The sequence below is a fragment of the Dromiciops gliroides genome, chromosome 5 (genome assembly GCF_019393635.1).
Source record: "Dromiciops gliroides isolate mDroGli1 chromosome 5, mDroGli1.pri, whole genome shotgun sequence".
NCBI lineage: Eukaryota > Metazoa > Chordata > Mammalia > Microbiotheria > Microbiotheriidae > Dromiciops > Dromiciops gliroides.
Genome location: NC_057865.1, coordinates 110037956 through 110054403, shown reverse-complemented (window position 1 = coordinate 110054403; position 16448 = coordinate 110037956). Strand labels below are relative to the sequence as shown.

General features: G+C 36.2%; 1 protein-coding gene across 1 annotated transcript in view; it reads right to left on the bottom strand.

Moving 5' to 3' along the window:
• The window catches only part of MTPN (myotrophin), a 56109-nt gene that overhangs the window by 18577 nt on the left and 21084 nt on the right, over positions 1-16448 (bottom strand). Inside the window, exons 2-3 of the mRNA XM_043966288.1 lie at positions 11061-11174; positions 9805-9888 (exon numbers count right to left, since the gene is read on the bottom strand). Coding sequence (XP_043822223.1) covers positions 9805-9888; positions 11061-11174 — 198 coding nt within the window. The remainder of the gene's footprint in view (positions 1-9804; positions 9889-11060; positions 11175-16448) is intronic.

Here is a 16448-nt window from a genome sequence, read left to right as displayed (position 1 = left end):
CTTTAAAAATTAAAGGTAAAGTTTTATAAAGAAATTTACCTTTCAGGAAGAAACTAGAAAGTCAAATAAATGCTTAGGCTATTAAAATTGTTTTTTCTTCTTCTTGTAATGTATGCTGATTTGAAATATATGTTACTATTATCATCCCAAAGAGGAAGCATATGAGCAGAAATATGGGAACTATGAGTCCTAGATTCTATTGTCTGCTTCATATTTTTACTCATCATATAACCGGATGGAACTCTCAAATTCTGGAGCTAGATTTCTTTCATTTGGAAAAGAAACAAGTGTGCTGATAAATAATTTTTTGCTTCTTTTCTTCATTTGGAGGATAAACCTGGAAAGTATGTAGGGAGAGAACTGAAGGCAGCTGTAAAAACATTAACAGTAAATTTAGAAATTTATTTGGCTAAAAGATGCTATGCTAATGTCAATTATATTTTTAAAAAGTATTCTACTTCTTGTTCCCCTACTGACAGGCAGAAATATAATTTAACTCCTTCAGGGTAGATAAATACAGATATACATAGTAATTAAAGATGATTGATAGCAAGAATTACTTAACATCACAGGAGCATAAATTTAGAGTTGGAAGGAATCTTACAGATCATCTTCCTTATTTTTAGATGAATAAACTGAGGCCTTAAGAGGTAACTTGCGGAAGGTCACACAAATAGTATAGGTGAGGTTCTAGAATTTGAACTTATACTTCAAATTAAATTCAAAATAGAAGTATACCCATAGTACTCAAAAAAGTCAGATGATTTCTTTAAATAAAAAAAATACCAATTTTTCTTAAGTGTCTTTTTTCCCTCAGAAAGAAAGCAGAAGAAATTAAAAATACCATAATAAAGCAATATCTGAATATGGAACCCTTTAAAAAGATAGTAATGAAGATCATGCACAATACTACTAAAGAAGATCTTATAAACAACGTTTACAACGTTTCATGTAAAACAACTACCCACTCTTCTAATTTGAAAAAGGCAGGCATACTGGATTTGAAGGCAAAGGGAGGGTACACATAGAGGATAGTCTTGTTGCCTTAGTACTAGTTACAAGACCATACCAAGTTCATGCTAATATGCCTTGGGCTCCTGGCTCAGGGCCTGGAGGGGCCCGGTTCAGCCCAGTTCATAGAGAGGGGGAGAGAGGTGAATACTTTTACAACTTAGCTCCGTTAGGTCCTTTGGATCAAAGGGAAGGAAACCATCCTTAAAGAGAAGTAATATCAATGTGGTTGGAATAGCTTAAAAATAGGTATGGGGAGTGGGGGGAAAGGGGGAGAGAGAGGAAGAGGCCAGTAAATCGCCTCCTTTCTCTTTTATTTCACTACTTGGAGAACCAGGTCTGTCTCACCAGAAGAGGTAGAAAGGAAGCCATTGTTCACACATCCACAGTTACCAGTAATTTTATTCTACTTTGAGACATTAGGCAGGTGACAGGAAGAACTAAACGGACATAGAACAACAATGCAAAATGGGGGTGGTGGTGGTGGTGGTGGTGGTGGTGCAGGGGAAGGATTTGTCACGGTCGGCATTTGGACCTAGTCAACAAATTATGACTGAACCCTACACAAAAGAATGACGTGTTGGGTCCATTTTATCAGTCAATCACATCAGCATTTTAATATTATTTAATATGTACCCTCACCTCCTACTGCTTCTGATCTATTTAGAAAGCATCCCTAAGCCTTCTATGTTTTTTTTTTAAACCACAGGTAAAAGGTTTTTGATAAATCATATTTATAAAGTGCTTTCAAGTTCACACAGCACTTTCCTCACAACAACCCTATAGGGTAGGCAGTATATTATCTCTATTTTACAGATGAAGAAACTGAGTCTCAGAGGTTAAGAGACTTGCCTGTGATCACAAAGCTAATCAGCTAACAAGCATTAAGTATCTACTATATGTTAGGTCCAAAGACAAAAGTGAAATTGTCCTTAACCTCCAGGAGCTTACAAGATAGCTGAGGGAGATGATAACCTCCAGCAGATCCCTATCACCTCCCAAGATCAAATACAAAATGATCTATTTGGCATCCAAAGCCCTTCATAACCTACTCCCCCTACTACCTTTCTAGCCTTCTTAGACCTTATTCCCCACTCTGATTCTGTAACACTGGCCTCTTGAGTCTTCCATGAAGAAAACACTCTTGTCTCCCAACTTTTGGCTCCAGGCATTTTCTCTGGTTGTCCCCCATACCTGAAACGTTCTTCCTCTTCTGCTCTAACTACTGACTACTCTAGGTTCCTTCAAATTCCAAATAATAACCCCATTTTCTCCAGGAAGCCTTTCTCAACTCACCTTAATTTTTTTTTGGGGGGGGTGAGGCAATTGGGGTTAAGTGACTTGCCCAGGGTCACACAGCTAGTAAGTGTTAAGTGTCTGAGGGCACATTTGAACTCAGGTCCTCCTGAATCCAGGTCCAGTGCTCTATCCACTGCGCCACCTAGCTGCCCCTCACCTTAATTCTTAATTCTAGGGCAGATAGGTGGCACAATAAAGAGTGCCAGGCTTGGAGTCAGAAAGTCTCATCTTAATGAGTTCAATTCTAGCCTCAGACACTTAATAGCTGTGACACTCTGGGCAAGTTACTTAACCTTGTTTGCCTCAGTTTCCACATCTGTAAAGAGTTGGAGAAGGAAAGGGCAAATTACTTTAGTATCTTTGCCAAAAAAACTCCAAATGGGGGGCAGCTGGATGGCGCAGTGGTTAAAGCACCGGCCCTGGATTCAGGAGTAACTGAGTTCAAATCCGGCCTCAGACACTTAACACTTACTAGCTGTGTGACCCTGGGCAAGTCACTTAACCCCCATTGCCCTGCAAAAAAAAAAAAAAAAAAAAAAAAAAAAAAAAAAAACTCCAAATGGGGCAGACCCAAAACAACTAAAGATGACTTAATTCTAGTTCCTTCCTTGTTAATTATTTCCTATTTATCCGGCATATAGCTTGCTTTGTATATATTTGTTTGCACGTTGCCTCTTTCTCAATAGATTGTAAACTCCTTGAGGGCAGGCACTTTTTGCCACTTTTAAAAAAAATCCCCAGCACTTAGCACATGTGGACAATCAGTTTTTATAGAAGTGAATGGGCACCTGGATCTCAGCAATTATTCAATGCTTTCAACTATCCCAAGCTGCTTGTTTCTGGCAAAAATACATCTTTTCAACACCAATATTCTTAAAATGATGACTTAGGGGTGAGATCATAAATCATCACAATCTCAGGATCAAAACTGAAGGAGATGCAAAGAACAATAGAAAGATACATAGTAGGTTTAAATGGGCTGCAGGCAACTATCAACCAATGAAGGTTGTAGTATAAGGAGTAGTAGCATAAGAAACTGGAAAAGCAGGTTGGCTAAGTAATGTAGTGGGAGATAGAAATTACAAAAGATAATCGGAGTACTGCACTGGTATCCATAAAATATCGAATTAGCTAGAAGATAACTATCTGTATGATAGATTAATTATCAACTGGCAATTTATAAAAGGGAATGAGAATTGTACACGATAAGAAAGCAAGGGTTTCTTGTGATCATGAATCTATTCAAGTATAATATGTATGTGTGTGTAAATATGTACACATACACGCAAATATGTGTTCTTTTTTTGGACTGCACCTTGCATTTCATTGGTATAAGGAACTTCTATTGAACAAATTCCCTCAACACAGTCTCTACCACTAATAATATTAGAGTGACCTGGAGAGTGACTTGTCCAGGGTAATAAAACTATTATGTGTCAGAAGCAAACCTGAACCCAGGTCTTACTGATTCCAGGACCAGTTCTCTATGACAATACACACACACACACACAATTTAAACAACCCAAACCAGATTAACACCCACCCATTCTGGAATGAGATCCAATTTTCTTAAAATAACACAAAAATGTCCTAGTTTATAAAAACAGTGGAACTTCTATTCTTTTGTCCATCTTTCTCAGATTTGCTGTTTCAAAGGGGAAAATGGATAAAGTTTATGGTGGTATATAGATTATCACAATTAAATTCTATGACTCTTTTTTAACCAAATCAGTCTTATCCACTCTCAGGCAAATCAGCAAAAATGCTTTTAAACTTGGGAATGTTATATAATGAACAGAGTAAATCTAAATATTTCAGCAACATTGCCACTATATAAATTATTTAAATTGTTGAGTAAATTGTGCAGTCATGTAATCAATCAATAAACATGTAGTGTCATTTATGTGCCAGCTACTGTCCTACATGCCAAATAAACAAATTAAAAATATAAGTCACCACTTGTTGAATTGAATCAAATTGAATTAGTGAAAGATTAGGGTCTAAACCTAGGTTTTTGACCCATACCAATCCCCTTTTCCATTTTATCACACTGGAAATGATTTAGCACCTGCACTGATTCAAATACATTTACTAGAAGTTGTTGTAAAATGACTGACTCTGATAGAAACCTTTTTTATTGTTATTTGTTTCTTTCTCCTTAGAATCTGGATACCTCTATCTACATATAGTTAAATGGGTATCTGGCTCTGGCTAATGAAGGTTCTCCTGTATTTGTGTGTAAGTATCTTGGTACTAGATAAATGTAGATAAAATGATGGGATTAGGAACATTTGTATTTTTACTAAAGTAAGTTATTGATGAAATGAGCATGAGCAGAGGTTCTTGGCTAAGAGGAGAGTGAATTATTCAATAGAGCAAGGATTGAAATAAAGAAAAATAGCATGAAAAAAAGATGTCACCTCCTCCCCAAGGAACCTACATTCTAAATATGCATCAGGATCGGGATATGAAGGGGATGGGGTAGTAAAAATAGGGTCAGATATTGATGCTGCCATCCTATCACAAACATTGACTATACTGCCTTCTGATATAATTTAGTTTAGGATTCTGGTTGAGTATTTGTTGATCAAACTGTTGATGAACATAAAGGACCACTTCATTTGTACTAATTTTTATAGGTAGTATGGGAAGTGTTGATGAAGGGTAGAAAATCATCCTTGCACTTGAACCAAAATAGCAGAAGAATCTTCATTACAATTACTATCAACAAGAAGTTTAATTTATATAGTCCTTCAAGATTTATAAAATGATTTGTTCACAAGAACTCCCTTAAACATTATAAGTACTATTCACTTTTTACATATCAGTAATAGGAGGCTCAAAGATGTTTTAAGACTTTCCAACGGACACACAGATAATAAATGTCAGGGCAAGGACTCAAATTCTATTTATCATCAAAATCCAACTCTCCCTACTGGATGATTGCTATTCCACTGGCTACATTTTAAAATGAAATTTATAGAATTCTGCAAAAATACCTATGTTTAAGGTAGCTAAGAATTAGCTAGCAAGGTTTTCTTGAATAAGTCAACCTTCACCTCTAAAATCCTTATGGTTTAAAATATATTATTGTCAACTGCTGATAAGTGTGAAAACAAGTCTTTGACCAATTACATCAAAGGAATTCCTTTACTTGGCTTTTAGGCAGCTTCCTTACTGATCATAAAAAACATAGCACTTGAATTCCTTAAGTACAATGCATAGGCCACCTCAATAAAACTATTTCGCTATCTTAACAGGTCTATTATAATATTTAAATTACAGAGAAAGTTACTGAGGGCCAGAGAAGTCAAATGACTTACTAAAGCAGAGCTTAAATTTAAATTCAGGTTGTCTGATTCTGAATTCTTTCATTCAATTTAATAAGTAACAAAGGAAAAACCTATTTCTTATTACTTTTTTAAAAAAGTTCTAGCGTTTAACAGAAACATAGAAAAGTTCAGAGTGGTTCAGTGCAGCAAGTAGCTTAAGTAGGCTCAAACTTGGAAATGTAGATTTTTGAACAGAGTACAGGCTAAATATAAACCTAAACTTGTTGGAGGCCAGGGTTCTAACATTTATGCATGCACATCCCTACCCTAAATAGTATTTCATCCTTTGCAGATTTGAAATTCCATAAATAACATACCTTTTCACATCTGTCATGCAATTCAAAGAAAATCTGACAATTTATCTGTTACTATGTAAATGTATGTCACATTATTTCCATTCATTTTGCCCCAAATCCTTTAGATAAATGAATGATTCTGTTTTGCATAAATAACAGAGATAGAGTAATCTGGGCCTCAAAATTCAGATAACAGTTAGTTAAAAGGAGAGGGAAGAAGAGAAACATCTCTAGATGGCTTGGAGAGGTATGGGGAAGAAGTTTGTGGCCCCAAGAGGATTCTTTCCCTATCTTTTTCCTGTGGCTGGTCTGTAAGTAATATAATTTAAGGGAAGGCTCTGACATTTCCCTATCTTTTCCAATTAGAGACTGATTTGGATTTAAAAATAAACCTCTCTGGAAGGTTTTAAGAATGGTTTGTATCATATGTGTTGGTACTGCTGAAACAATTGTTCACACCTTAGTATGTATTAGTTTAACCACCTTGCTTTTCATAACACTTAGATAAGACATACTAAAGAAATGTGAATTTTTATTAGAAGATAGGAATGAGAGAGCTAGGTACTTCCAAAACATTAGGCACTTTGGGGGAAGGCAGGGTTCAGCGAGGTGCTACAGCAAAGGAAACAATAAGATTTAGAAGAGTACTTCTGTGATCTAATCTAACTCTTAGCCAAATTATAAATCAGGCTTACAATCTATTTTATTTCTGGGCAGCTATAATTGTCCAGAAATTTTTCCTGAGTTAGAATCAGCTATCTTTTAATGTTCACCACTGGCTTTTCTTCTGTCCTCTCTGGATAAACAAAGTTAAGTCCAATTCTTATACATACTGAAGATAGTACAAGGGTAATGGGTACCTATAGAGAAAAGGAATAACAGGTGGTAGAGTTTCATAAAAGGGGTGGTGGTGCTCAAGGAAAACTTTAACAACTTTCTTGCAGTAGAAATGAAATAGATGCTCATCAACTGGGAAATGGTTAAACAAATTGACACGACTTAGAAAACCACTAGAAGACAAGCTTCCAGAGGGCAACTTAGAAATGAAAGGAGAGTCACAAGGCTACACCATTATGTGGTGATATAATTTTGTGTGGGTTTGGCCTTAACTCCCCTTTTCTCAATGATCAAATAATATTCCTCCATCAAGCACAACTGTCATCTGGTTCATATTAGACCCAATTTATTACCTGTATGTCTCAAGTATCCTTATCTACCTAGATTGATGTGGTTAGAGAGGCATGGGTAAAACCTGGAAGAATAAACTAAGTTTCATAATGCCAAGTTATGAACTTCTCACTCTACATTCAACAAGGCTTCTTTCCTTCAACTGGTGTCCCGCATATCTTTCTCTTTTCCTCAAATGACCACCTGGCCACAAATGTAAGACAAAACAAAAAAACCCACCAGCAAACACTCACACAAACACTTCACAGATGTGTGATTGCCTGTGAAAGGATCTCTCCATTTATGTAGAACATAACCTCTCTACAACTTATGTCTTCAAGCTAGAAAATTAAATACTATGCAGCCAAATTAACGATGTACTTTTCCAAATGTAGCTACATCATCATAACCATACATGAGACCTTTCCATTTTGAACCTGCCAGAGTTCATACTCTGATAACCCAACCTTTGAGAGATGCAACTCATTACTGATGAGTTTACTTTTCCACGCGTTTCCATTCAGTTATTCACTTCCCATATGATGTTTTGAAGACAAATGTATGAGATCCATGCAGACATTGGGTATATATGTTTCTTTCTCTCTGTGTCTTTGTTTCTGTCTCTCAGGAAAATAAGGCTCAGAGAAGTACAGACCCCAGCTGGTTCTTGACAGAACCAGGATTAGAATGTAGGTTTTTAGACCCCCCATTTCAGGGCTATTTCCATAACACAGTGGTACCTGAGTTCTCTTCATATAAATTAGGTACCAGTATCCAGAACATACTTAGCCCTTTCTCTATCATGGATCCTTTTGGTTGGCAAAAAGGACCTGGATGTGCTCTGCCACTAGGACTCTAGGTTTCAATGAAAGCATCACACTGTCCGACCCACCATCTTTCCTAATTTCCTGAAGTTTAAGAGGAATGGGGACAAAACCATTCCTTTCCTCTTAGGACTTTGGTACAAAACTTCTGTTTTGATATGGCCCCTTTTAGCCATACATTCCTTAAATCAGAATAGATTCCTTCTATATTCTTCCTACAAAGAAGCAACACCTAGTTTAAGGGAGTTTCTTAGGTTACTTCCTCTTCTATATCATATAGCCAAAACATTTCTATTTTGTTGATTCTATTTTGAGATTGATTTGGATCCTCTACATCATCTTGGAGTTTGTAACTATAAAGGACAGGAAAACTGGCTTAAGCTGGACAAGCATTCTAGTCTCTAAGACATTCCAAAATATTTTAAGAAAATATAGGTATGATTCTTATGACTACATACTCAAAGGGAATACAATATGAGAGATATGAGATTCTAAAACAAGAAATTCTGATTAGTCACACAAACAAGAAAAGGAGAAGGAACCTAAAGGAATCACTCAGGCTATTCGAGAGATACCTGATGATCGTAGGTTAAAAGTAAAAAAAAAAATGCATAAAAGATAGAAGGAAATATAATCCAAGTAAACTAATTACAAAAGAGTAACAAACTCCAAAAAATGGCATGAAAAAGGCAAAGTCCAGAATCAGGTGAGGTTTGTAGCAAGAAAATAATTAGAACAACAAAAGGAAAAGATGGGGGCATTCCACAAATACAGTGTTATTTCACTTAAAGCATTTGTTTAAGTCTATTGACTCAGATCTATTATTAGAACCATAAAATGTTAATATTTCTAAGCTATTAAGTTAAATTGGCTTTTTTGAGTTGGTCAGGTAGCCTAACCACTGTTTTACCACTAGTTTTATCATAAATATATATTGTGAGTTCTGAATCACTAACTTACAAACTAATGGAAAACAACCTATGTGTAAATTTAGGGTTGCCTGAAATGTAATTCTAAGAACAACATTTATGAGGTACAATGAATCTAGAATGCATTCAGAGAAAGGTGACAAGAAAATGCAGGCTATGAAAACCATGTTATTACATAAAGAATGGAGAACAGAACTGAGGTTACTTAGGCCTAAAAAAAGAAAACTAAGGGAATAGACAATATTTGAGAGGCTTCTATGTAGAAGGAAGGAGTAGGTTAGGCCTGTCTTATAAAGAGAAAGGGTAAAAATCATAGGGAAATGGCAAAGTCTTCCTACTGAGGGAGTCTAACCGGATTTGCGCAACAGTGAGAGCTATATACTATATATTCAAGCAGAGGGTAGATGACCACCTATTAAAGATGTCACAGAAAGAATTCTTGTACTGTATGAAAAGGTTAGACTAAATGACCTTTAAGATCCTTTTCAACTCTATGTTCTATGATAAAGTTTTCTCTTTGAGAAGGGAAAGCTACAGGAAAAGTTAATCCTAGAAGTTGAAAGATGGCATAAAGTCTAAAATGCTTATTTTAAAGATCAGGAAAGTAAGACCCATAGAGGTTAAGTAAGTGCCTTATCCAGGTCACACAGCTAAGTGCTAGTGCCAACACTAAAACCCTTGAACTCTTAAACCCCTAGTCCACAACTCAAATCCCACAACTGAGTTCTCAATGCCTGACACCAGATACAATTTGAAACAAAATTAAAACCAGCAATTTATCTTCAATCAGCCAACGAATAAGCATTCATGAAAGTGCTTACTACATGCCAGGCAAAGTGTTAAATCTAAGGATTCAAAGAAAGTGAAAAACCACAAATCCATAATCTAACTTTTAACAAATCATAAAGTATCAGAGAAATTAGTGAAAATTAGCATTAGCTCTTACCTTTGACAGAAGCAGTTTCACACAGGAAACATGACCTTCATATACAGCTGACAGAAGAGGAGTGATGTGATGTTTATCTGGAGCCTACAAAGTAATAAATTAACAGGATAAATAAGCTCATTCATTTAAAGCATAGAATTCCAAGGTTGTTAAATGTCCTAAGAGGTCATCTATGTGGGTTAACACTCTCCTGAGCAGGAATCCCCTGTATAATATCCTTGCCAAAGTGATGGTGAACAGTCATCTATTCCTTTAAGACCTCCAGAGAGAGGTCACTATCACCCTGGCAAGCAACCCCTTTCAATCTTAGCTTATCATTAGAGATATATTGTGTTGAAAATTTCCTATTTTTCTTCACTGAAATGGGATTTAGGACCTCCTCTTTCTTTTTTTTCTTTTGGCCCTCCTCTTTCAAATGATAGCCCGTCAAATATCTGAACATAGTTCTCTCAGAGAAGAGAAGACTTGGGAGAGAGATAATTAACTATCTTCAATTCCTTCAAACTGATTCTGGCATTGCACAGTTTCCAGTTCTCTCACTATCCTGATTAATCTCTTCCATTCTTCCTCAAGTGTTGCAGGCGGCCAGAACTGAACAAAAGACTCCGTCTGCCTGACCAAGGCACAGAGTAGTGGGATTACACTCTTTCTTGTTGCAGACACTGTAGTTCTCTAAGTTCAGTCTAAGACCAAATGAGCTTTTTTTTTTTTTTTGCTTGTGACATCACACTGTTAACCTACTGAAAAAGAAATGATTTAAAACTCAGTCTTAAAATTCAATTTGGAGTATCATTATAGATGCAGAGAGACTTAGCCTTCATTTCATGAAGTAATATTGACTTGCTCCCTACCGTTTTAACTCTCTAAGCTGTAGTATATTGAGCACCTGCAAACATCAAAAATAAGAGGCTAAGTTTTTAAAAAGCGTGCTTGGAACACATAAATATGTGCAAATGAAAAGTAATTCTCTCATGTGCCATCAGCTGAACTTAAATTGCTAAAAATGTAATAGAAAAGTCAATTCTCTTTCCAATATTGAACCTCAAAAATCAAGCCAATTTATCCTGCTTATTCTAAAGGGTCTCAATCATTTCTTTCTAAATTATAGCAAATTGGCATACTTAATTTTAAATAGTTTTCTTTTTCAAAATGAGGTTCTCACAAATAGCTTTTAAAAGATGTGTAATAATCAATTACCCAAACCGTAGAGCAGAATTCTTCTAAACTAAGTCACCTAATTTTTTTAAAAGACATACATTAATATCAGCTCCTTTTAGTAGCAGAAATTCCAGGATTTCAAGCTGCCCACAGTCTGCTGCATAATGAAGAGGCTTCCTCCCACCTTCAAGTGTCCGATTAACATCTTCACCCTTAAAAGAAAGGAAAAAAATAAGGACAAAAAGGTGATGGTTGGAAAAGGGAAATGAAGTTCATTTTCCCCTCTAAAACTGTGAAGATTTCATTCAATGATTACATTTTCTAAAACAGGATGACCAACAACTTGAATGGAAATGTAGTACAGTACCTGGTTGTCTTAAGTTAATGGAGGTCATGACCATCAGAGGTAAAAATTAAATGAGCTAATGTGTAGAAAAGAAAATTAAATGAGATAATATGTGGAAAAAAGTGCTTGGTAACCATATAATACTATATAAAAATTCAATTGTTACCTTAATCATTAATAACTATAACAATATATGTGTGTGTGTACACACACACACACACACACACACACACACACACACACACACAAACTACCCAAACATTTCCAAAATTTTCTTATTTTGAAAGTAAAGTACAATTAGGCCTGGTAAGTAACTAAATGGTAGACAGATTGGTAATTGGTATGGCATGTTATAGACTAGAATCTTTATAGAAGTAGGACACATTCCTCATGATGTTGTGAAAGTAAATCTGGTTCTCAAAGGCTATGCAAGTGGAATATATGTTCTTGAAGGTTCAGCCCTGTTCGAAAGGCATTGAGTACAGTTCTAGAATTAGCTAGATTGATTCACGAACAGCAGGTACACTCTAAGCATGGAGGATCATCACCAGTAGATTGGACAATAGATGAAAATTCTTTGGCAAAAGAAACCCATAAAACAAAGAAAAGTACAAAATGGCTCCAAGACCTGTAGGTCATCCTTCAACTTCTACACCAATGAAGACAGAGCAGTAGAAAAGGATGCAGAGGGTGCTAAGAATCCACAGCTTTGAAGACCATCATTTAACTGTTAGTATTCAAAATATGAGAACTTAGTCCAATTAAGTTCTGCGAACACTTCTATAAGAAACCATTTTCCTCTTTCAATGATAGTGACACAACCACATTTGAACTTTAATATCAGTTTCCAATGTACTACAAAGAAATAAAAATAGCACTATAGAAAACAAAGTTGGGAAGAACTAGACCAGACCATAAACATATAGAAAAGACTCATCCTGAAGGTGACAATTTAATCTAACTTTATTTATTTTTACTTTAATTAACATTTTTACTTAAAGTTTTGAGTTTGAAATTCTATTCCTTCTTTCCTTCCTCCCCCCTTCCCAAGGAAGTAAGCAATCAGATATAGGTGACATATGAGCAATTATGTAAAGCATAATTTACCATATTAGTAATTTTGTACAAGAAAACTCAAATAAAAGAAAAAAAGAAAAAAGAAAGAGTGAAAAATAGCATGCTTCAGTCTTTGTGCAATCAATAACAGGTCTTTCTCTGGAGGCAGATAGTACACTTCATTATTAGTCCTTTGAGATTATCTTGAATCACTGTATTGCTGAAAATAGTTAAGCCATTCACAGTTCTTCATCAAACAATATTGCTGTCACTGTGCAAGTCTGGTTCTGCTCACTTCACTATACATCAGTTCATACAAGTCTTTCTAGGTCTTTCCGAAATCATCCTGTTTGTCATTTCTTATAGCACAATAATATTCCATCAACATCATATACCACAGCTCATTCAGCCATTCCAATGGATGGGTACTCCTTTGATTTCCAATTCTTAGCCACCACAAAAAGAGCTGCTATAAATATTTTTGTACAAATAGATCTTTTTCTCTTTTTTGGGGATGTCTTTGGGATATAAACCTAGCAATGGTATTGCTGGATCAAAGGGTATGCACAGTTTTATAGAGCTTTGGGCATAGTTCCAAATTGCTCTCCAGAATGGTTGAATCAGAAGGTGACAATTTTAAAGGCATCAAGGAATCAATTTCCAAGATTTCAGAAAGGGAAGATATCAAATCACATTTTTTAAAAAAGCCAATTACTACTTTAATGGATCTCTGATCTCAGTGTCAATGATACCGATCAGAACCCTATTGACTCATTCTACAAGACTAGTCCCATAAACTTATACAAGAAGTCCCATACCACAATCTCTCGAGGAGCCTTCATCTAGGTTTTTTTTTCTTTTTCTTTTTTGTTTGTTTTTGCAGGGCAATGAGTGTTAAATGATTTGCCCAGGGTGACACAGCTAGTGTCAAGTGTCTGAGGCCAGATTTGAACTCAGGTCTTCCTGAATCCAGGGCCAGTGCTTTATCTACTGCACCACCTAGCTGTCCCCCTCCCCCATTTAGGTTTTTTGTTTTTTTTAACACTGTGTGAATATTTATGGAGCACACTGGCTTTCCAATGGCTATTCCTCATTTTCATTACATGAATGGCCCATCTCTCTCTGCCCCCAGTCACACATGTTTCTGATGACATCCTCCACTTGGCTTCTTCCATCCAAATCAGTATTTATATAACGTACCCTACTTGTGTTCACCACACACCTCTCCACTATCCTTTACACGACCTACATGACCCTCATCTTCAGTTCTTGAGAGAAGCATTCCTAGAAGTGCACTGTTGTTAAAAAGAAGGGCCTTTGTTTTAGGAAAGAAGGTTAGGTCATTAAAGTCATCGTACAACTTTCCAAAGACGACTTAAGTCTCCTATCTTCCTCTTGGTTAAGCTTGGGCTCATCTCACTGTGCATGTGTAATGACTATTCAAGATATATGTATTGCTGGGTCAAGCTCTACAAGTTGTCTAACCAACTATGTCAGAGTCTGGAGAACAGGAATTCTTTATTCACTTCATTTTCCTCAAATGGACAGTTATGAAAACTCTTAAGTAATAATTAATCCAACTTAGGAAGTAATAAGGTGTTCTACGCCTTGCTGCAATCAGTACAATATTATCTGCAAAAAGAGGCACCTTCCCCTCTAAAGAAAATCTCTTTTCTATTTCAACTCTGTATTAGACATCTTCCATAACAGAAGCAAATGCCACTGGTAAACATATGTCTCCTTGTTTTATACCTTACTTGTAAATAATCACAGGTTTGAACAAAGTTCTATGTTGTATCTTTCAAGGAATCTCCCCCCCGCCGCTCCCCGCTTTTTTTTGCAGGGCAATGAGGGTTAAGTGACTTGCCTAGGGTCACCCAGCTAGTAAGTGTCAAGTGTCTGAGGCCGCATTTGAACTCAGGTCCTCCTGAATCCACAGCCAGTGTTTTATCCACTGAACCACCTAGCTACCCCTTTCAAGGAATCTTGTATGAGTTTGACATATGCATGGAAGACTTGGAGAAAGCTCTCAAGGCTATGAATTGAATACTTCTGTATAATCAAGCAATAAGCAGAATGGGACACTGTACTCTACACCTTTCAGTCAACTGTGTGATTTTAAAACTATAGTGTGCTATAATTTATTAAAGACCAGTTTCCTTTCTCATATATTTAACAAGAATGTCTTTGATGCACACATAGATTATTCTAAGAAAAGGATAACAAGTAGGAACTAACAGGAGAACAAAAGTGAGTGTGTTGATAGGTATCAAGTGGTCACATGAAAACAAAGAAGAGATCCTTTCAAAGCCACAAATAATAATTTTTTTCAAGGAACATTACCCTTCTCTTTATATAAAAAAGTATGAGGGAACTTGACAGTTGAGGGGAGGGGTAAATGTGTGAGGGACACATACTTTTGGGAGACTTCAGATATTTCACCAGTTCTGAATTACAACAAACTTTGCCTAGGATCACCCCCTCTAACCTGACAATATAAAGCACTTACTAGCTGTGTGACCCTGGGCAAGTCACTTAACCCCAATTGCCTCACTTAAAAAAAAAAAGTGATTGGTGGGGCAGCTAGGTGGCGCAGTGGACAGAGCACCGGCCTTGGATGCAGGAGGACTTGAGTTCAAATCCGGCCTCATACACTTAACAATTACTAGCTGTGTGACCCTAGGCAAGTCACTTAACCCCAATTGCCCCACCGAAAAAAAAAAAGTGGTGATTAAATTTCCCTTCTAAAAAGCGTAAGTAGAAAGATGAGTAACAACAAAAAGTTGCATTACCACAAAACAAATACATATAGAATGTACTTTCTCTTTACTTGTCTTCCTTCAAAACAGTTCAAATTCTTCCTCTATGAGGTTTTTCTGCTCTCTCCCCATAACTACTAGTGCCTCCATCCCTAATATCTTATATTTAGTTTATATCTATTTAGTAGTTACTATACTTAAAAAATACCTACATATTATATATGTTCATTCCTTCCTGTAAAAGTTCCTTTGAGAGTAGGGCCTGGGGGACAGCTAGGTGGCGCAGCGGATAAAGCACCGGCCCTGGATTCAGGAGAACCTGAGTTCAAATCCGACCTCAGACACTTGACATTTACTAGCTGTGGGACCCTGGGACACTTAATCCTCATTGCCCCCCAACCTCCCAAAAAAGAGAGAGTAGGGCCTGTCCCATTTTTGTCTCTGTATAATTAGTACCTCAAACAGAGCTTGGCACCTATAATAGATGCTTAATAAATTACAACAGAGAGGATTTATTTAGATATGGATTATTATCAATGCATTGATAGAGAAGAAAAAAACTCCAAACATATTATAAAACCTCCCCTCAAAACCTAAATGATTCTATTTAAATGTATAAACTTATGTTCATTGTTAGCAAAACAGTTATCTGCAAAATATGCAGAAAGAACCTGAAGCTTACCAAAAACCAGGAGGAACAAAATCTATCCCAGCCAAATCTCCCCTCTTATTTTAAAGGTGAAGAAAATGATCCTGAGAGGTTAGATAACTTGTTTGAAGTCACAGAGCTAGTGCCTGAAATGGCTAAAAACTTTAACAAACTCTTTATTTTCAATTTCCTGTCTCCTCAAATTATTTCTCTAATCCAATTAGCCTCACTTCTCAAAGTCTTTAGAGCATCCTATGGCCCAGCCCTGGTTATTCTCCAGAATTTTACACCCAACTCTTTATCCATATTAACTACCACTGGTTAAAGTTAACAAGGTAGAGTAAATAATAGGTATGAACACTTCAGTAATAGATCTGAGGGTATGGAAAACCTTAGTGGGAAGAAGAATGAATGAGATTGGAGATGAAACAACAAAATATGCAACAGCAGAGGTCATGATGTCTCATAGGTCTTGAACTTGATGTCATCAATATTTTCTTTTATAGGTCAAAAAAATTGGCTAACCCTACCAAAATCCTACCTGTGTCTGGGAACAAAAAAAATATTAAATATTAAGAAATTTACTGATACATTTTGTTTTGACAAGCCCATATCCCAACCAATACATAAACAATATCCCCAACAGAGTATACTCCAAGAAAAGTTATATGAAAAC